Genomic DNA, 12,759 nt, shown 5'->3' with positions numbered 1-12,759 from the left:
GTTTGTGTGTGTGTGCGTGTGCCTGTGTTAAATGCAGGCATTGGCCCCGCTGAATGATGAGTTTACTTCACTCTTCCTTCGAATGTCTGCTCTGAGAACCCAGCTTGTATGAAAGAAAAAGTTCCCTGCACTTATTGTATCAAATAAGCACTTGGCAGATGCAAGAAATAATGGCAACAGCAGTAAGGAAATGACATATCACAAGGAAAAAAAATCAACAGTAATAACAATAACCATTACTGTTATTATAATAGCCACGAGGTAATAAATAGCAATAATGACAAGGATAATAAATACTGGTCCTGATAATTCCCAAACAGATTGCTGAGGTGGGTCTCTAAACTTGCCTTAAACTCCTGCTTCCAGATAGGAGAGCTCGGGTTGGGTTAGGGTAGGAAGGATATTGACCCAGAGGATCAGAATTCTTTTGGATCTAGAAAGCCAAAGAGCCATTGCATTCTTTTTTAAAAAAATGATATTAGTTAAGTCCTTACTATATGTCCAATGCTGTTCTAAGCACTAGGGTAGGTATAGTTTAATTAGGTCAGAATGAGTCCCTGTCCCACACGGGGCTCACTGTCTTAAGTAAGAGGGAGAACAGATATTTAATCCCCATTTTAAGAAACCTACAATACAAAAAAAAAAAAAGGGAAAACTGATAAAAGAGCTGTGGGTTTTTTTTTCCTGAATTGAGTTTCCCTTAAATGGCATTTTAGGTAAGAGTAAAAACATGCTGGCTATTGATTTCCAGCTCCATGTAGACAGTGTAAGTGAAAAATCAATTCCCTCTCCCTGTTCTGACACAGATTCAGTTGGTATCACCCATACCTGCAGAGTACTAGAGGCCACTGTGAATAAATGCTGCCAGGCACTTCCAAGTCCTTGGGTTACTATGCTGGGAAAAGGAGTTCTGAACCAAAAGCAACTGTGCTAGAGACCAAGAGTTAGAACTGTGCCATTTGTGAAGTGCTTACTATGTGCCAAGCAATGTGCTTAGTTCTGGAGTTAATTCAATATTAGAAGAGCAAACACACGCCCCTATCCCAAACGGGGTTCACAGTCTGCGAGGGAGGGTGAAGAAGTGTTTTCCCCCTCTCCCCATTTTACCGATGACATCGTTGATGCCCAAAGTTGGTCAAGGTCACACAGCAGACAAGTGGTGGAGTGAGAATTAGAACCCAGGTCCTCTGACTCCCAGGCCCGGGCTCTTTCTAAGAAGCAATGTGGCATAGTGGGGAGAGCATGGGTCTGGGATTCAGAAGGTCATGGGTTCTAATCCTGGCAGCGCTACTTTTCTGCTATGTGACCTCGGCCAACTCACTTCACTTCCGGGTGCCTCTGTTTACCTCATATGTAAAATAGGGGTTGAGATTGCGAGCCCCGCATGGGACAGGGATTTTGTCTAACCCAATTTACTCGTTTCCACCCAACTGCTTAATACAGTGCCTGGCACGTAGCAGATGCTTAACAAATACCGTAATTATTATTTCCATCGGACCACGTACCAAAATGCACTCTGACGATTGCTCGGGAGGATCAGATTCCTCACATACGGAAGTCCTGCTGATCTCAAAATCAAACCCGATCCAAACTCGACCCCGCGCTACTCAACACTCAATAAATACCCTCTAGATCGTAAGCTTGATGTGGGCAGGGAATGTTTCAAGCCCCTCTGTTGCTTTGTATTCTCCCAAGCACTTAGTACAGCGCTCTGCACACAGTAAGCTCCAGTAAACGCCATTGATTGATTGATTGACAATCGACGGATCGCTCCATCAAAGCATCGTGACCCCTATGTACCATGCGAGGGAGATCTGTTCCACCCAGCCCCAACAACCCACTGCTGTCCCCCTCTTCTTCGCTTCCCCACAGCGGAAGAATCGGCCTCTCGGTTTGGCTCTGGCAAGGGACTTTGACCAGGCTCGTAGAGATAAATATGCCAAAATCCTCTTCATCCTGTCAATAGCGCATCAGGAAACCGTGCCCGGCAAAATAGAGATGAAAAGAACAGAGAGGGCAAGGAAGCTCGTGCCCCGGGGAGGTTTCAAGGCACGACCCCCAAAAAGATTTGCTTGCCAAATTAGCACATCTCCCCCCAATCCCTCTCCTGAACCTCCCCCCCTTTTCCGAGGGCTCCGGGCTCGGTCTGTCGAACGGAGAGCGACGTTCCCGCCCCCTTCGGATGGGCGTGTGCCGTGGGGCCCACCAGAGCCGGAGACGCCAGGCAGGATAATTAGCCCTAATTTAACTTCGGGAAACTCTTCCTCGGGAACAGTCCAGCCTACAACCCCCCAAACTAAAGTTATGTAACAAGGTAATATCAACAATGAGAAACTGCATGATAAAATCCTACCCAAAAGTGAAAAATGCTAATTTTGTCTCATTTAGCAGCTGGATACAGAAATGCTCATTAGTTTTAAGAGGGTTAATCCTTTTAACTTTTGCATATTGATATGCCAATTATGCCTAATTGTACAAGAGGCATCAGTCAAGGTAATAGTGCATAAACACATGAAAGTTATTAAGTACATCCCAACATGTAATAAAGTAGGTGTTAATTGGTAGCTGGGTTCTGCAGGCTATTGAGGTGGATAATTCATTGAGAGATGGATCACTTGCAATTTCTCTACATAATTCCTTTTGCAATCTCACGCTGTGATGTTTTCATGCTTGTCAAAAACAACTGCAGCCTATTGCCTTTTGTTAAACACAGCCAATAAAATATGTTCGGCATCATTAAATATACTTAACTTTTAAACTTTTTCAAAGGTACGGTTCTCACTGATAACGTGTTACAGCACTTCCCTTCATGTATGGCAAAAAAAGACCTGTCACCAGTCCAGAGTGGAGGAACATTATAGCTGGCTGAAACCCCCCCCCAAAAAAATAAATACCCCAAACCACTGTCGTGTTTGGAATGAAATCTCAGCAGATGTGACTGCAAAATTAGAAAGTAAATACACGGAAACAAACCTCTCATTAGTCACCTTGATCTAAGGAGATATTTCTTGCCGCACAATCCTACTCGTTGGCTTCCCTGTGCTAAATCTGTCTTAGTCAGCTGAAGCAAGGATGATTAAAATCATATATTTCTCCAGCTCCCGAGATGAAATTGCTGCGGGTTAATTTTGCAGTTGAACTTGGAAAGAGGGAAGCAGACGAGATGCAACCGGTAACACAGTTCCCGGCAAGTTTATCCCCTTTAATAACACGATTATAGGGCTCTGAATATTTCATGGGGGCCCGCCCGATTCAAGGAACCCCCAATTATTAGCTCCCTGTGATTGGGAGATGGGCCGGGAGACCCGAGCCCTTCCCCGGGTACCTTATTTCTCTCCCTCCATCTCTCGGTGAGAGCAAAATGGATCGGGAGTTCAAAAGAGGGGCTAACGTGGCAGAAATGATTTTGCAACATCGTATGGCCGCAGCTGCAAGTTACCACCATTATGGAAGAAAATTAACCAAAGGAGACTCATACCCATCAGTTTGTTTAGGAGCGCAGGATGAGTGCAGGGGCAGGGACACAATTGGCATTAGAGTTAATCTCTACCTCTTTTATTTCACATCTTTCTAATGAAAAAGAAGCCCTTTTCGAGAAATCACGGCTCCCTTCGGCTCTCCCGATATCAACGGCACACGTCCTACTACCTGGCCCCCGAGGAGATGTGGAGAGCTGGAGATAAGGCGCGTTCTTATTTGCTTTTCTGTGGTGTGCGTGTGCGTGTGCACGCGCGTGTGAATTTTGGTATCGCATTAACTAATGTTAGCCTCTGGCTTTCCAATATGGCGCCCAGTCTTTGGAAATCCAAGCGCCACATGCCAGCAGTGTCTCATTACTTTCATGACACCGAGGCGCGATCGTTGGAGTCCCTTAAAACAAGTCCAAGGAACTCATCAGGATGGCATCAAACTCCCTCTACTTCCCTGGAAGGAGGCCAGTTCTCCTCTTCCAGCTGGGTGTTGTTAGGGTTATAGGACGGAAGATAACGTACCATTGGAAAGTAGTTTTCTGGATCGTGTTAGAGGGATGAGTGAAAATGAGATGAGCGAGGGTTTTTTCCCCCGATCACTAATGCACCCAGCTCTGCCAGGCCACTATGGGGAAATGGCTGGGCACATACACGAGGGGGCGGAGAGTCTGGTGTCTGACACGCAGAGCACAGTGCCAGATTTCCTCAACCCAGGGTTTCGCAAGAACACAACCCCCCTCACTGGGGAAGGGCTGGTTGTCTCAAAATTTGGCGGAATTCTACTTACTGGCTCAATGACTTTGCCGCCGTCAGACAGGATCATGGATTTGCTTTGGCTCAGCCTGTCATGGTGGCTGTTGGCGTTTTTGATCCTCATCTGGACGGCTCCCGAGCTCTGATGGGCGGAGATCGGTTTCGAGGCCATGACGCCGGCATCGGTCGGCCTCTGCGTGGACTAGCGCTACCCTGAGAAGACAGAGAGAGAAATTACGCTTAAAAAATGCTCAGGTGATTATCAGATAATCAGAATACTAAGGTTAAACAACCATAAGGGAGGTAGCGTGGGCTTAGAGGAGAGAGGCAGGAGACCCCGGGTTCCGATATCGGCTCTGCCGCTTGTCTTCTGTGGACCCTAGGGCAGATCGTTTAACCGATGCCTCCATAATCTCTCCTCATAAATGGGGATTCAGTACCCCCTACGCTCGATGTGGGAGAGAATAGGTCTGTTTATTCTTCTAGCGTACTCTCATTCGTTCAATAGTATTTATTGAGCGCTTACTATGTGCAGAGCACTGTACTAAGCGCTCGGAATGGACAAATCGGTAACAGATAGAGCCAGTCCCTGCCCTTCGGCGGGCTTACGGTCTAATCGAAGTACTCTCCCAAGTGCTTAGTACAGTGCTCTGCACTCAGTAAGCCCTCAATAAATACGATGGAATGAATGAGCACCTGCCCTCCCTCTCAGACTGTGAGACCCGTGTGGGTCAGAGATTGTGCCCCATCTTATTACCTGGTATCTACCTCAGCGCTTATTACAGCGCCTGACACTTTGGAAGTGCTTAATAGATACCATCATTACGGATGATTCAAGCTCCCAATAGGCCAGTTTTAGTAACTCGGGCATTTTAGGTGGGCGGGACTTTGAGGAGGTATGAAATAACTACCAGGGATCTATCATCGGGAGACATCCAAACCAACGAAACAGTTGAAAGACAAACTCTTAAGGAATGAAGAATGCAAGCATCATTGTGACAGTATCAAAGGAGCCCTATTAGGAGAAAAAAATACGTGAATTCCTACTGTCTCTGCGGGACACTCTATTAGTCAGCTCCGTGACAATGGGAGTTCCTGGAGGAAACATCAAGGCTGATTTCATCAGAGTGGCTCTTTAGTCAAAATTGCATTTATTAAACAATTACGCTGTACCAAAACACTATAATAAGTGTAATAAACAGCCTGGAAGTCAGAGGGGCTGGGGTCTAAACCCAACTCTGCCCCTTGCTTGCTGTGTGGTCTTGGGGAAGTTACTTAAGTGTGTGCCACAGTTCCGTCATCTGCAAAATGGGGATTAAAATTGCGAGCCTCAGGTGGGATGTGGACGCGCCCAACCTGATTAGTTTGTATCTACCCCAGCGCTTAGTACAGTGCCTAGTACATAGGAAGCACTTAAATACCATTCAAAAGAAATAATCAATGCTTTTACGTGAGTGCTTACTGTGTTCAGAGCACTGTGCTAAGTGCTGGGAAGGAGTATGACAGAGTTGGTAGATGTGATATCTTGCCACAGGGATCTAAGCGCAACAAGGTAGGTCCAAGATCGTCAGATCTCACAGTCTCCAGGGGAGGGAGATCAGGAATTTAATCCCCATTTTACGGAAGGTGGAACTGAGGCCTAGATCAATTGAGTGACTTGCCCAAGGTCACATGGTGGGCGAGTGGCAGAGTCAGAATTCGAACTTGGGTCTCCTGATGCCTGATCTCGAGCTCTTCCCCCCAGGTCACAGTTGGGTACTCCTCTCTGTCAGTGACTGGGATTTGGAAGCCCGCCCACGAGGAGACGTGAAGAAAATAGGAATGACTCCCCAGAGCCACCAACCCACTGTGTACTGACTACTAGTTTGGAAGCAGCGTGGTCTAGCGAATAGAGCCCGGGCCTGAGAGTCAGAAGGACCTAGGTTCTAATCCCGACTCTGCCAATTGTCTGCTGTGTGACCTTGGGCGAGTCACTTCGTTTCTCTGCGCCTCAGTTACCTCCTCTGTAAAATGGGGATTAAAGCTGCGAGCCCCACGTGAGACATGAACTGTGTCCAAACTGAATGGCTTGGATCTACCCCGGTGCTTAGGATAGTGTTTGGAGCATAGTAAGTGCTTAACAAATACCATTAAAAGAAAAACAAAAGTGGGCAAAAGCAGCAGGGACTAGTGGAGAGAGCATGGGTCTGAGAGTCAGAGGACCTCAGTCTGTCAATCTTATTTATTGAGTGCTTACTATGTGCACAGAACTAACCTAAGGGCTTGGGATACTACAATAGAACAATAGAACAGACCCATTCCCCGGCCACACCGAGTTTACAATCTAGAAGGGGAGACAGACATTAATATAAATACTCCCAGCTTTGCCAATTGCTTGTGTGACTTTGGGTAAGGCACTTAACTTCTGGGTGCCTCAGTTTCCTCAACTGTAAAATGGCAATTAAATACTGTTTTCCCTCCTGCTTATACTGTGAGCCTCATGAGGTACGGGGACTGGGTCTAACCTAATTAACTCATACCTACCCCAGTACTTAAATCACTGTTTGACACATTATAAGTGCTTAACAAATATCATAAAAAAACCTCCCCCTGCAAACTACACTCAACGTGGCCTTTAACCAACCACAGCCCTCCATCACCCCCGGAGCCGCACGCTGTCAACGGCTTTTGTTACAACGGAAGCTCGGGAAAGATAATGGGGCAGGCGATCTAATTGAAAATGGTAGGATGGCTTTTGAGAGAGTTGGATAGAGTTGGCTACCAACGTGACACTGTGCTCCAGACGAAGATCACGTCTGTGGAGCAGCAATCGTGCCCAGCCTTCGTTCGGGCTCAGAGATCGACAACAGGTATCACCCAGGGTACAGTAATCACCCTCGCCTTCGCCTAACACATCCATTCTGTTGTCCCTTCTCTTGCTAGCCATCTTCCCACTATTCCCAGTCCTACAGTACTCTGATATCCAGTGGGGGGAGAATTCTGTACATGCTTCCTCCTCCTTACACCCCTCTGGGAGGACTAGGGAGGCAGGGTGACCTAGGGGAGAGAAGCTGGGGCTAGGAGTTTGTTCTTATATTGTACTCTCCCAGGCGCTTAGTACGGTGCTCAATCATATGAGTGAACGAATGGATGAATGAGTCAGAAGACCCAGGTTTTAATCCCAGCTTTTCCTCTGGCCCGTTGTGGGACATCAGACAAGTCACTTAGCCTCTCTGAGCCTCCTTTTCCTCATCCGTAAGATGAGGATACTTAAATCTGCCTCTCCTTGCCCCTCAAATATGTAGGGAGAATAAAATAAAGTGACGTGAAAGTGCTCTGGAAAAATAGACACGTTCTTCAAAAAAATAAGGCATTATTGCTACGGTGATGACTACTACTAGCCCGCTGTGATTCTCTACTAGCCCGCTGTGACTCTCACGACTACTATTAGCATTACCTTCCCTTCCCCTCAGCACTGTGCTCATTTGTATATATTATTTATCTCCCTATTCATTTTGTTAATGAGGTATATGTCTCCTTGATTCTATTTATCTTGATGATGCTCTCTTGTTTTTGTTCTGTTCTGTTTTGCCTTGCTGTCCGTCTCCCCCGTTTAGACCGTGAGCCCGTCACGGTTGTCTCCATCTGTTGCCGAACTGTACATTCCAAGTGCTTAGTACAGTGCTCTGCACATAGTAAGTGCTCAATAAATACTACTGAATGAATGAATACTAGTATTACCCTTCCTGCTATTGTTACGACTCCCCCCACCCCACTACTGTCATTAATAATACATTGCCTCACTGAGAGACAAGGCTAATTTTAGATGAAAGGAATTAGAGAACAGGGTCGGGCCAGGTCTGGAGGCTTCTCTGATTTGGTTACCATGACAATCTGAGGGGAAACCATGGAAATGGAGAAAAATGAAGATTTTAGAGTTTTTACTGAAAAAGAATAAAACCGAGAGGAATGGTGTAGCCCAGACACAGGATGAGAAAGAAAAGAAGACTTGTACGACGCACCCAAGAGCCTGCAGCGCGACGTGAAGGTTGTGAAATATTGACAGCAGAATGTCATGAGAGGCCGGGTGGCTGATTGGAAAGTGCCTAGTGCTGGTGGGTTGTAATCCCAGGCCCGCCCCTTGCCTGCTGTGTGAGCTTGGGGAAGTCACTTAATTTTTCTGTGCCTCAGTTTCCTCATCCGTAAAATCGGGATGAAATACCTATTCTTCTTCCCCAATAGTCTGTGAGTCCCACGTGAGACAGGGACTGTCTGATCTGATTGCATTGCCTCTATCCCTGCATTTAGCCCAGTGCTTGGCCCAAAGTAAGTCTTAACAAATACCGTTATCATTAGTATTATTAGCGGGGAATCTTGGGCCAATTGAAGGCCATTTGCAAAATGGGGATTCAATACCTGCTCTCCCTCTTACTTAGACTGTGAGTCTCATATCATTCCTGATTATCTTGCATCTACCCCGGCGCTTAGTAGAGTGCTTGGCAAATAGTAAGAGTTCAACAGATACCACAGTTACTATTATTAATATTAATAATAATGTTGGTATTTGTTAAGCGCTTACTATGTGCAGAGCACTGTTCTAAGCGCTGGGGTAGATACAGGGTAATCAGGGTGTCCCACGTGAGGCTCACGGTTAATCCCCATTTGACAGACGAGGTAACTGAGGCACAGAGAAGCGAAGTGACTTGCCCACAGTCACACAGCTGACAAGTGGCAGAGCCGGGATTCGAACTCATGACCTCCGACTCCCAAGCCCGTGCTCTTTCCACTGAGCCACGCTGCTTCTCCCAGCCACGCTGCATTACACTGTATTTTCCTGAGGACTTAGTAGAGCGTTCTGCTCCCAATATGAGCTCAATAAATGCCACTCTTTGATTGAGTGAGGGGACAGAGGTGAGAGAATCAAGAGGGAGCTATAGGTTCAGAAAGCTTGCAGGGGAAGGGAGAGCAGGGAATAGAGGGTGAAGAAAGCAGCTAGGTAAGGTGGGCAGAGCAGACGGAGAGCCTCGAAGTCAATTCTAAGCCTCACCGATATGTAGTCAATAGCTTTGGGATACTTATCTGTATTAATATCAGTCTCCCCCTCTAGAACGTAAGCTCACTGTGGGCAGAGGATGCGCCTACCAAATCTGTTATATTGTACTCTCTGAAGCTCTTAGTAATAATAATAATGATAGTAATAATAACGGTATTTGTTAAGCACTTACAAGCACTGGGGTAGATACATGGCAATCAAGTTGTCCCATGTAGGGCTCACAGTCTTAATCCCCATTTTACAGATGAGATAATTGAGGTGCAGAAAAGTTAAGTGACTTTGCCCAGAGTCACACAGCTGATAAGTGGCAGATCCAGGATTAGAACCCACGACCTCTGACTCCCCAGCCCGGGCTCTTTCCACTAAGACACGCTGCTTCTCTATTGCAAGGTACAGGGATTCTCTGAACCCACTCCCACCCCATCCTTCATCTCCTTTAAACTGATCCCGTCTGCTTCGGTCGGATTCTCCTCCTCTCTCCTTTCCCCTCCCTCTCACATGGTTTGACCTTGAGAACTGCCTTGCCTCCAGTCCCCCGCCCAGGGATCCATTCCAATTTCGGGCCCAGCTATAGATACCTGTCCTCAGTTCTCCACCTGGAAAATCGTATCCAGAGTCACCTTCCCAGAGCACGTCCAAGCAACCCGGCTTTTGAGCCACAGCTCCATCAGTGCCCTAAAACTGAGCTACTCAAAAGGTCTCAACTTCCTGGTTTCGTGAGGACACAGATGCCGCCTCCCGAGTCAATTTGACGCTTCCACTTTCGATGCTGCTAAAAACAGGAAGTAGAGATCTTGGTATCGCAATCCAAGGGAGCGACACTGCTGCTGAAAACACAAGCCTGTCCACTTCCACGCATTCGGGGGCAATGCGGAGCCAACCCCCCAAAACCAAAATTGGGGTCCTGAGACATGGTTACCGATTGCTTGTTCAAAGCCCGCCCGTTTAATGTCGCATTGTACTCTCTCCAACGCTTAGTACAATGTTCTGCACACAGCAAGCATTCGAGAAACGTAATTGACAGACTGATGGGTGAGTTACCGTGCTGCACTTAAGTCCTCCTTTCCCTTACTCCCTCTCCCTTCTGTGTCATGCTGGCACTGGGATTTTTACCTTTTATTCACCCCTCCCTCAGCCCCACAGCACTTATGTAACATACCCATAATTTATTTTAATGTTTCTCCCCCTCTATACTGTCAGCTTCTTCCGGAGCAGGAAACGTGCTTGCCAGTTTTCTGTTCTATTGTACTCTCCTGAGTCCTTAGCACAGTGCTCTGCACCCGAGAAGCACTCAAAGGGCACGACCGACTGATTTATTGATTGACTCAGGCACATCCAGGCTTCCTCTTCTCCTTGCTAAAAAGCAAAGTCCTTAGAGTCTCCTTCACTAATAATAGCACTACCACTACTACTACTACTAATTCATTCAATAGTATTTAATAATAATAATAATAATAATGTTGGTATAAGCGCTTACTATGTGCAGAGCACTGTTCTAAGCGCTGGGGTAGACACAAGGAAATCAGGTGGCCCCACGTGGGGCTCACAATCTTAATCCCCATTTTACAGATGAGGTAACTGAGGCACAGAGAAGTTAAGTGACTCGCCCACAGTCACACAGCTGACAAGTGGCGGAGCTGGGATTCGAACCCATGATCTCTGACTCCCAAGCCCGTGCTCTTTCCACCGAGCCAAGCTGCGCTTACTATGGGCAGAGCACTGTATTAAGCACAGCCCCTATTTCTTCTTTCAGTGACATGTATTGAAACCCTCCCAACTTAAGCAAAAACCACGGTCCCTGCCTTCAAGGAGCTTATCATCTAATTGTTTCTCTCAGCGTTGCAACGTTAACTCGGCCGTTTGGGGAGGACCAGGGCTTCAAATACACAACATTTGGCTACCCCTGACCCCGGCACAGCTGTTCGGTGGCTTTCTATACGTTTCTAAGTTTTCTCTTCAAGGTTAAAGCCTGCTGGCTGTGCTTCTCCGGGTGAGACCAGGGGAATTTTATATGCCCTCTCTTATGTGGGAGCTTTACTCAGCGGTATTTGTTGTTCCTTATATAGGAATAAGACCGTGGAAGAAATAAGACAGTCACTTGTTTTCAGCTGTAAGTTCCTTTTCAAAACACAGGCCCCTCTAGACTATTAACTCCTAAAGACAATCACTGGTTTTCAGTTGTAAATTCCTTTTCAAACCACAGGCCCCTCTAGACTATTAACCCCTATTGGGCAAGGCAGATGTCTACCAACTCTCTTTTATTGTAATCAATCAATTCATGGAATTTATTGAGTGCTTACTGGGTGCAAGGTACTGTAAATAAAGTTAAAGTTGGTATTTGTTAAGCGCTTACTATGCGCAGAGCACTGTTCTAAGTGCTGGGAGACATACAGGGTAATCAAGTTGTCCCAGGTGAGGCTCACAGTCTTCATCCCCATTTTACGGATGAGAGAACTGAGGCCCAGAGAAGTGAAGTGACTTGCCCACAGTCACACAGTCACACAGCTGACAAGTGACAAGTGCCAGAGCCGGGATTCGAACCCACGACCTCTGACTACCAAGGCCGGGCTCTTTCCACTGAGCCACACTGCTTCCGATACTGTACTAAACGTTTGAGAGAATACACTGTAACAGAGTCAGTAGACACGTTCCCTGACCATAAGGAGCTTACAGTCTAGAGGGGAATTAATCTGTACAACAAATTTCACTATACTCTCCTAAGTGCTTAGCCCAGTGTTCTGCACACAATAAATCCTCAATAAATACCATTGATTGAGTGATTGCACATCAGACGATCAGGACCTTCCAACTTTCTTACCCACTGTCCCCTATAATTTGATAAACAGTTCATCTGTCACTCTTGGGGTAAATTTAGTCGGGCTGATTAAATTCTGGAAAGTTTGTATCTCATTTAAATTTTCTTTTTTAGTTATCGGTTATATTTCAAATGGATTTGCTTGATTCCCTAGGGAAAATGTAAATCAAACATCAAATAATTATAATAATCGTGGCATTGGTTAAGCGAGTAGGTGACTACTATGAGCCAGAGAAGCAGCTTCGCTTAATGGATAGAGTCAGAAGGACCTGCATTCCAATCCCAGCTCCATCGCTTGTCTGCTGCGGGACCGTGGACAAGTCACTTCACTTCTCTGGACTTCAGAGAAATGGGGATTAAGATTGTGAGCCCCATGTGGGGCAATGACTTTGTCCAATTGAATTAGCTTTCATCTATTCCAGAGTTGAGTACAGTGACTGACACGTAGTAAGCGCTTAAGAAATACCACTAAAAAAAAAGGCTAAGCACTGTACTAAATGCTAGGGTAAATACAAGATAATCAGGTCAGACCCAGTTCTAGTGAGGGGAGAGATTCTTATCCCTTATTAAGGTTCTTAATTTGTGACTTTAGGTAAGTCACTTCTCTTCTCTGTGTTTCAGTTACCTCATCTGTGAAATGGGAAATAAGACCGTGAGCCCCATGTGGGACAAGGATGTGTCAAACCTGA

General features: G+C 46.2%; 1 protein-coding gene across 4 annotated transcripts in view; it reads right to left on the bottom strand.

The window, feature by feature from the left end:
- ARHGAP15 (Rho GTPase activating protein 15) overlaps positions 1-12,759 on the bottom strand; it is a 388,578-nt gene that overhangs the window by 360,519 nt on the left and 15,300 nt on the right. For 3 of the 4 annotated variants that reach the window (XM_039913099.1, XM_029072347.2, XM_029072345.2), the window contains exon 2: positions 4,258-4,436. In XM_039913099.1, the coding sequence (XP_039769033.1) occupies positions 4,258-4,395 (138 nt within the window). In that variant the 5' untranslated portion in view covers positions 4,396-4,436. Of the gene's footprint in view, positions 1-4,257; positions 4,437-9,833; positions 9,931-12,759 lie in introns of those variants that run through there. The other variant, XM_029072346.2, reaches the window with a different exon arrangement.

The sequence above is a fragment of the Ornithorhynchus anatinus genome, chromosome 9, assembly GCF_004115215.2.
Source record: "Ornithorhynchus anatinus isolate Pmale09 chromosome 9, mOrnAna1.pri.v4, whole genome shotgun sequence".
In the NCBI taxonomy this organism is placed as follows: Eukaryota; Metazoa; Chordata; class Mammalia; order Monotremata; family Ornithorhynchidae; genus Ornithorhynchus; species Ornithorhynchus anatinus.
Note: the sequence above shows the minus strand (reverse complement) of the source record. Positions and strands in the feature narration are given on the sequence as shown.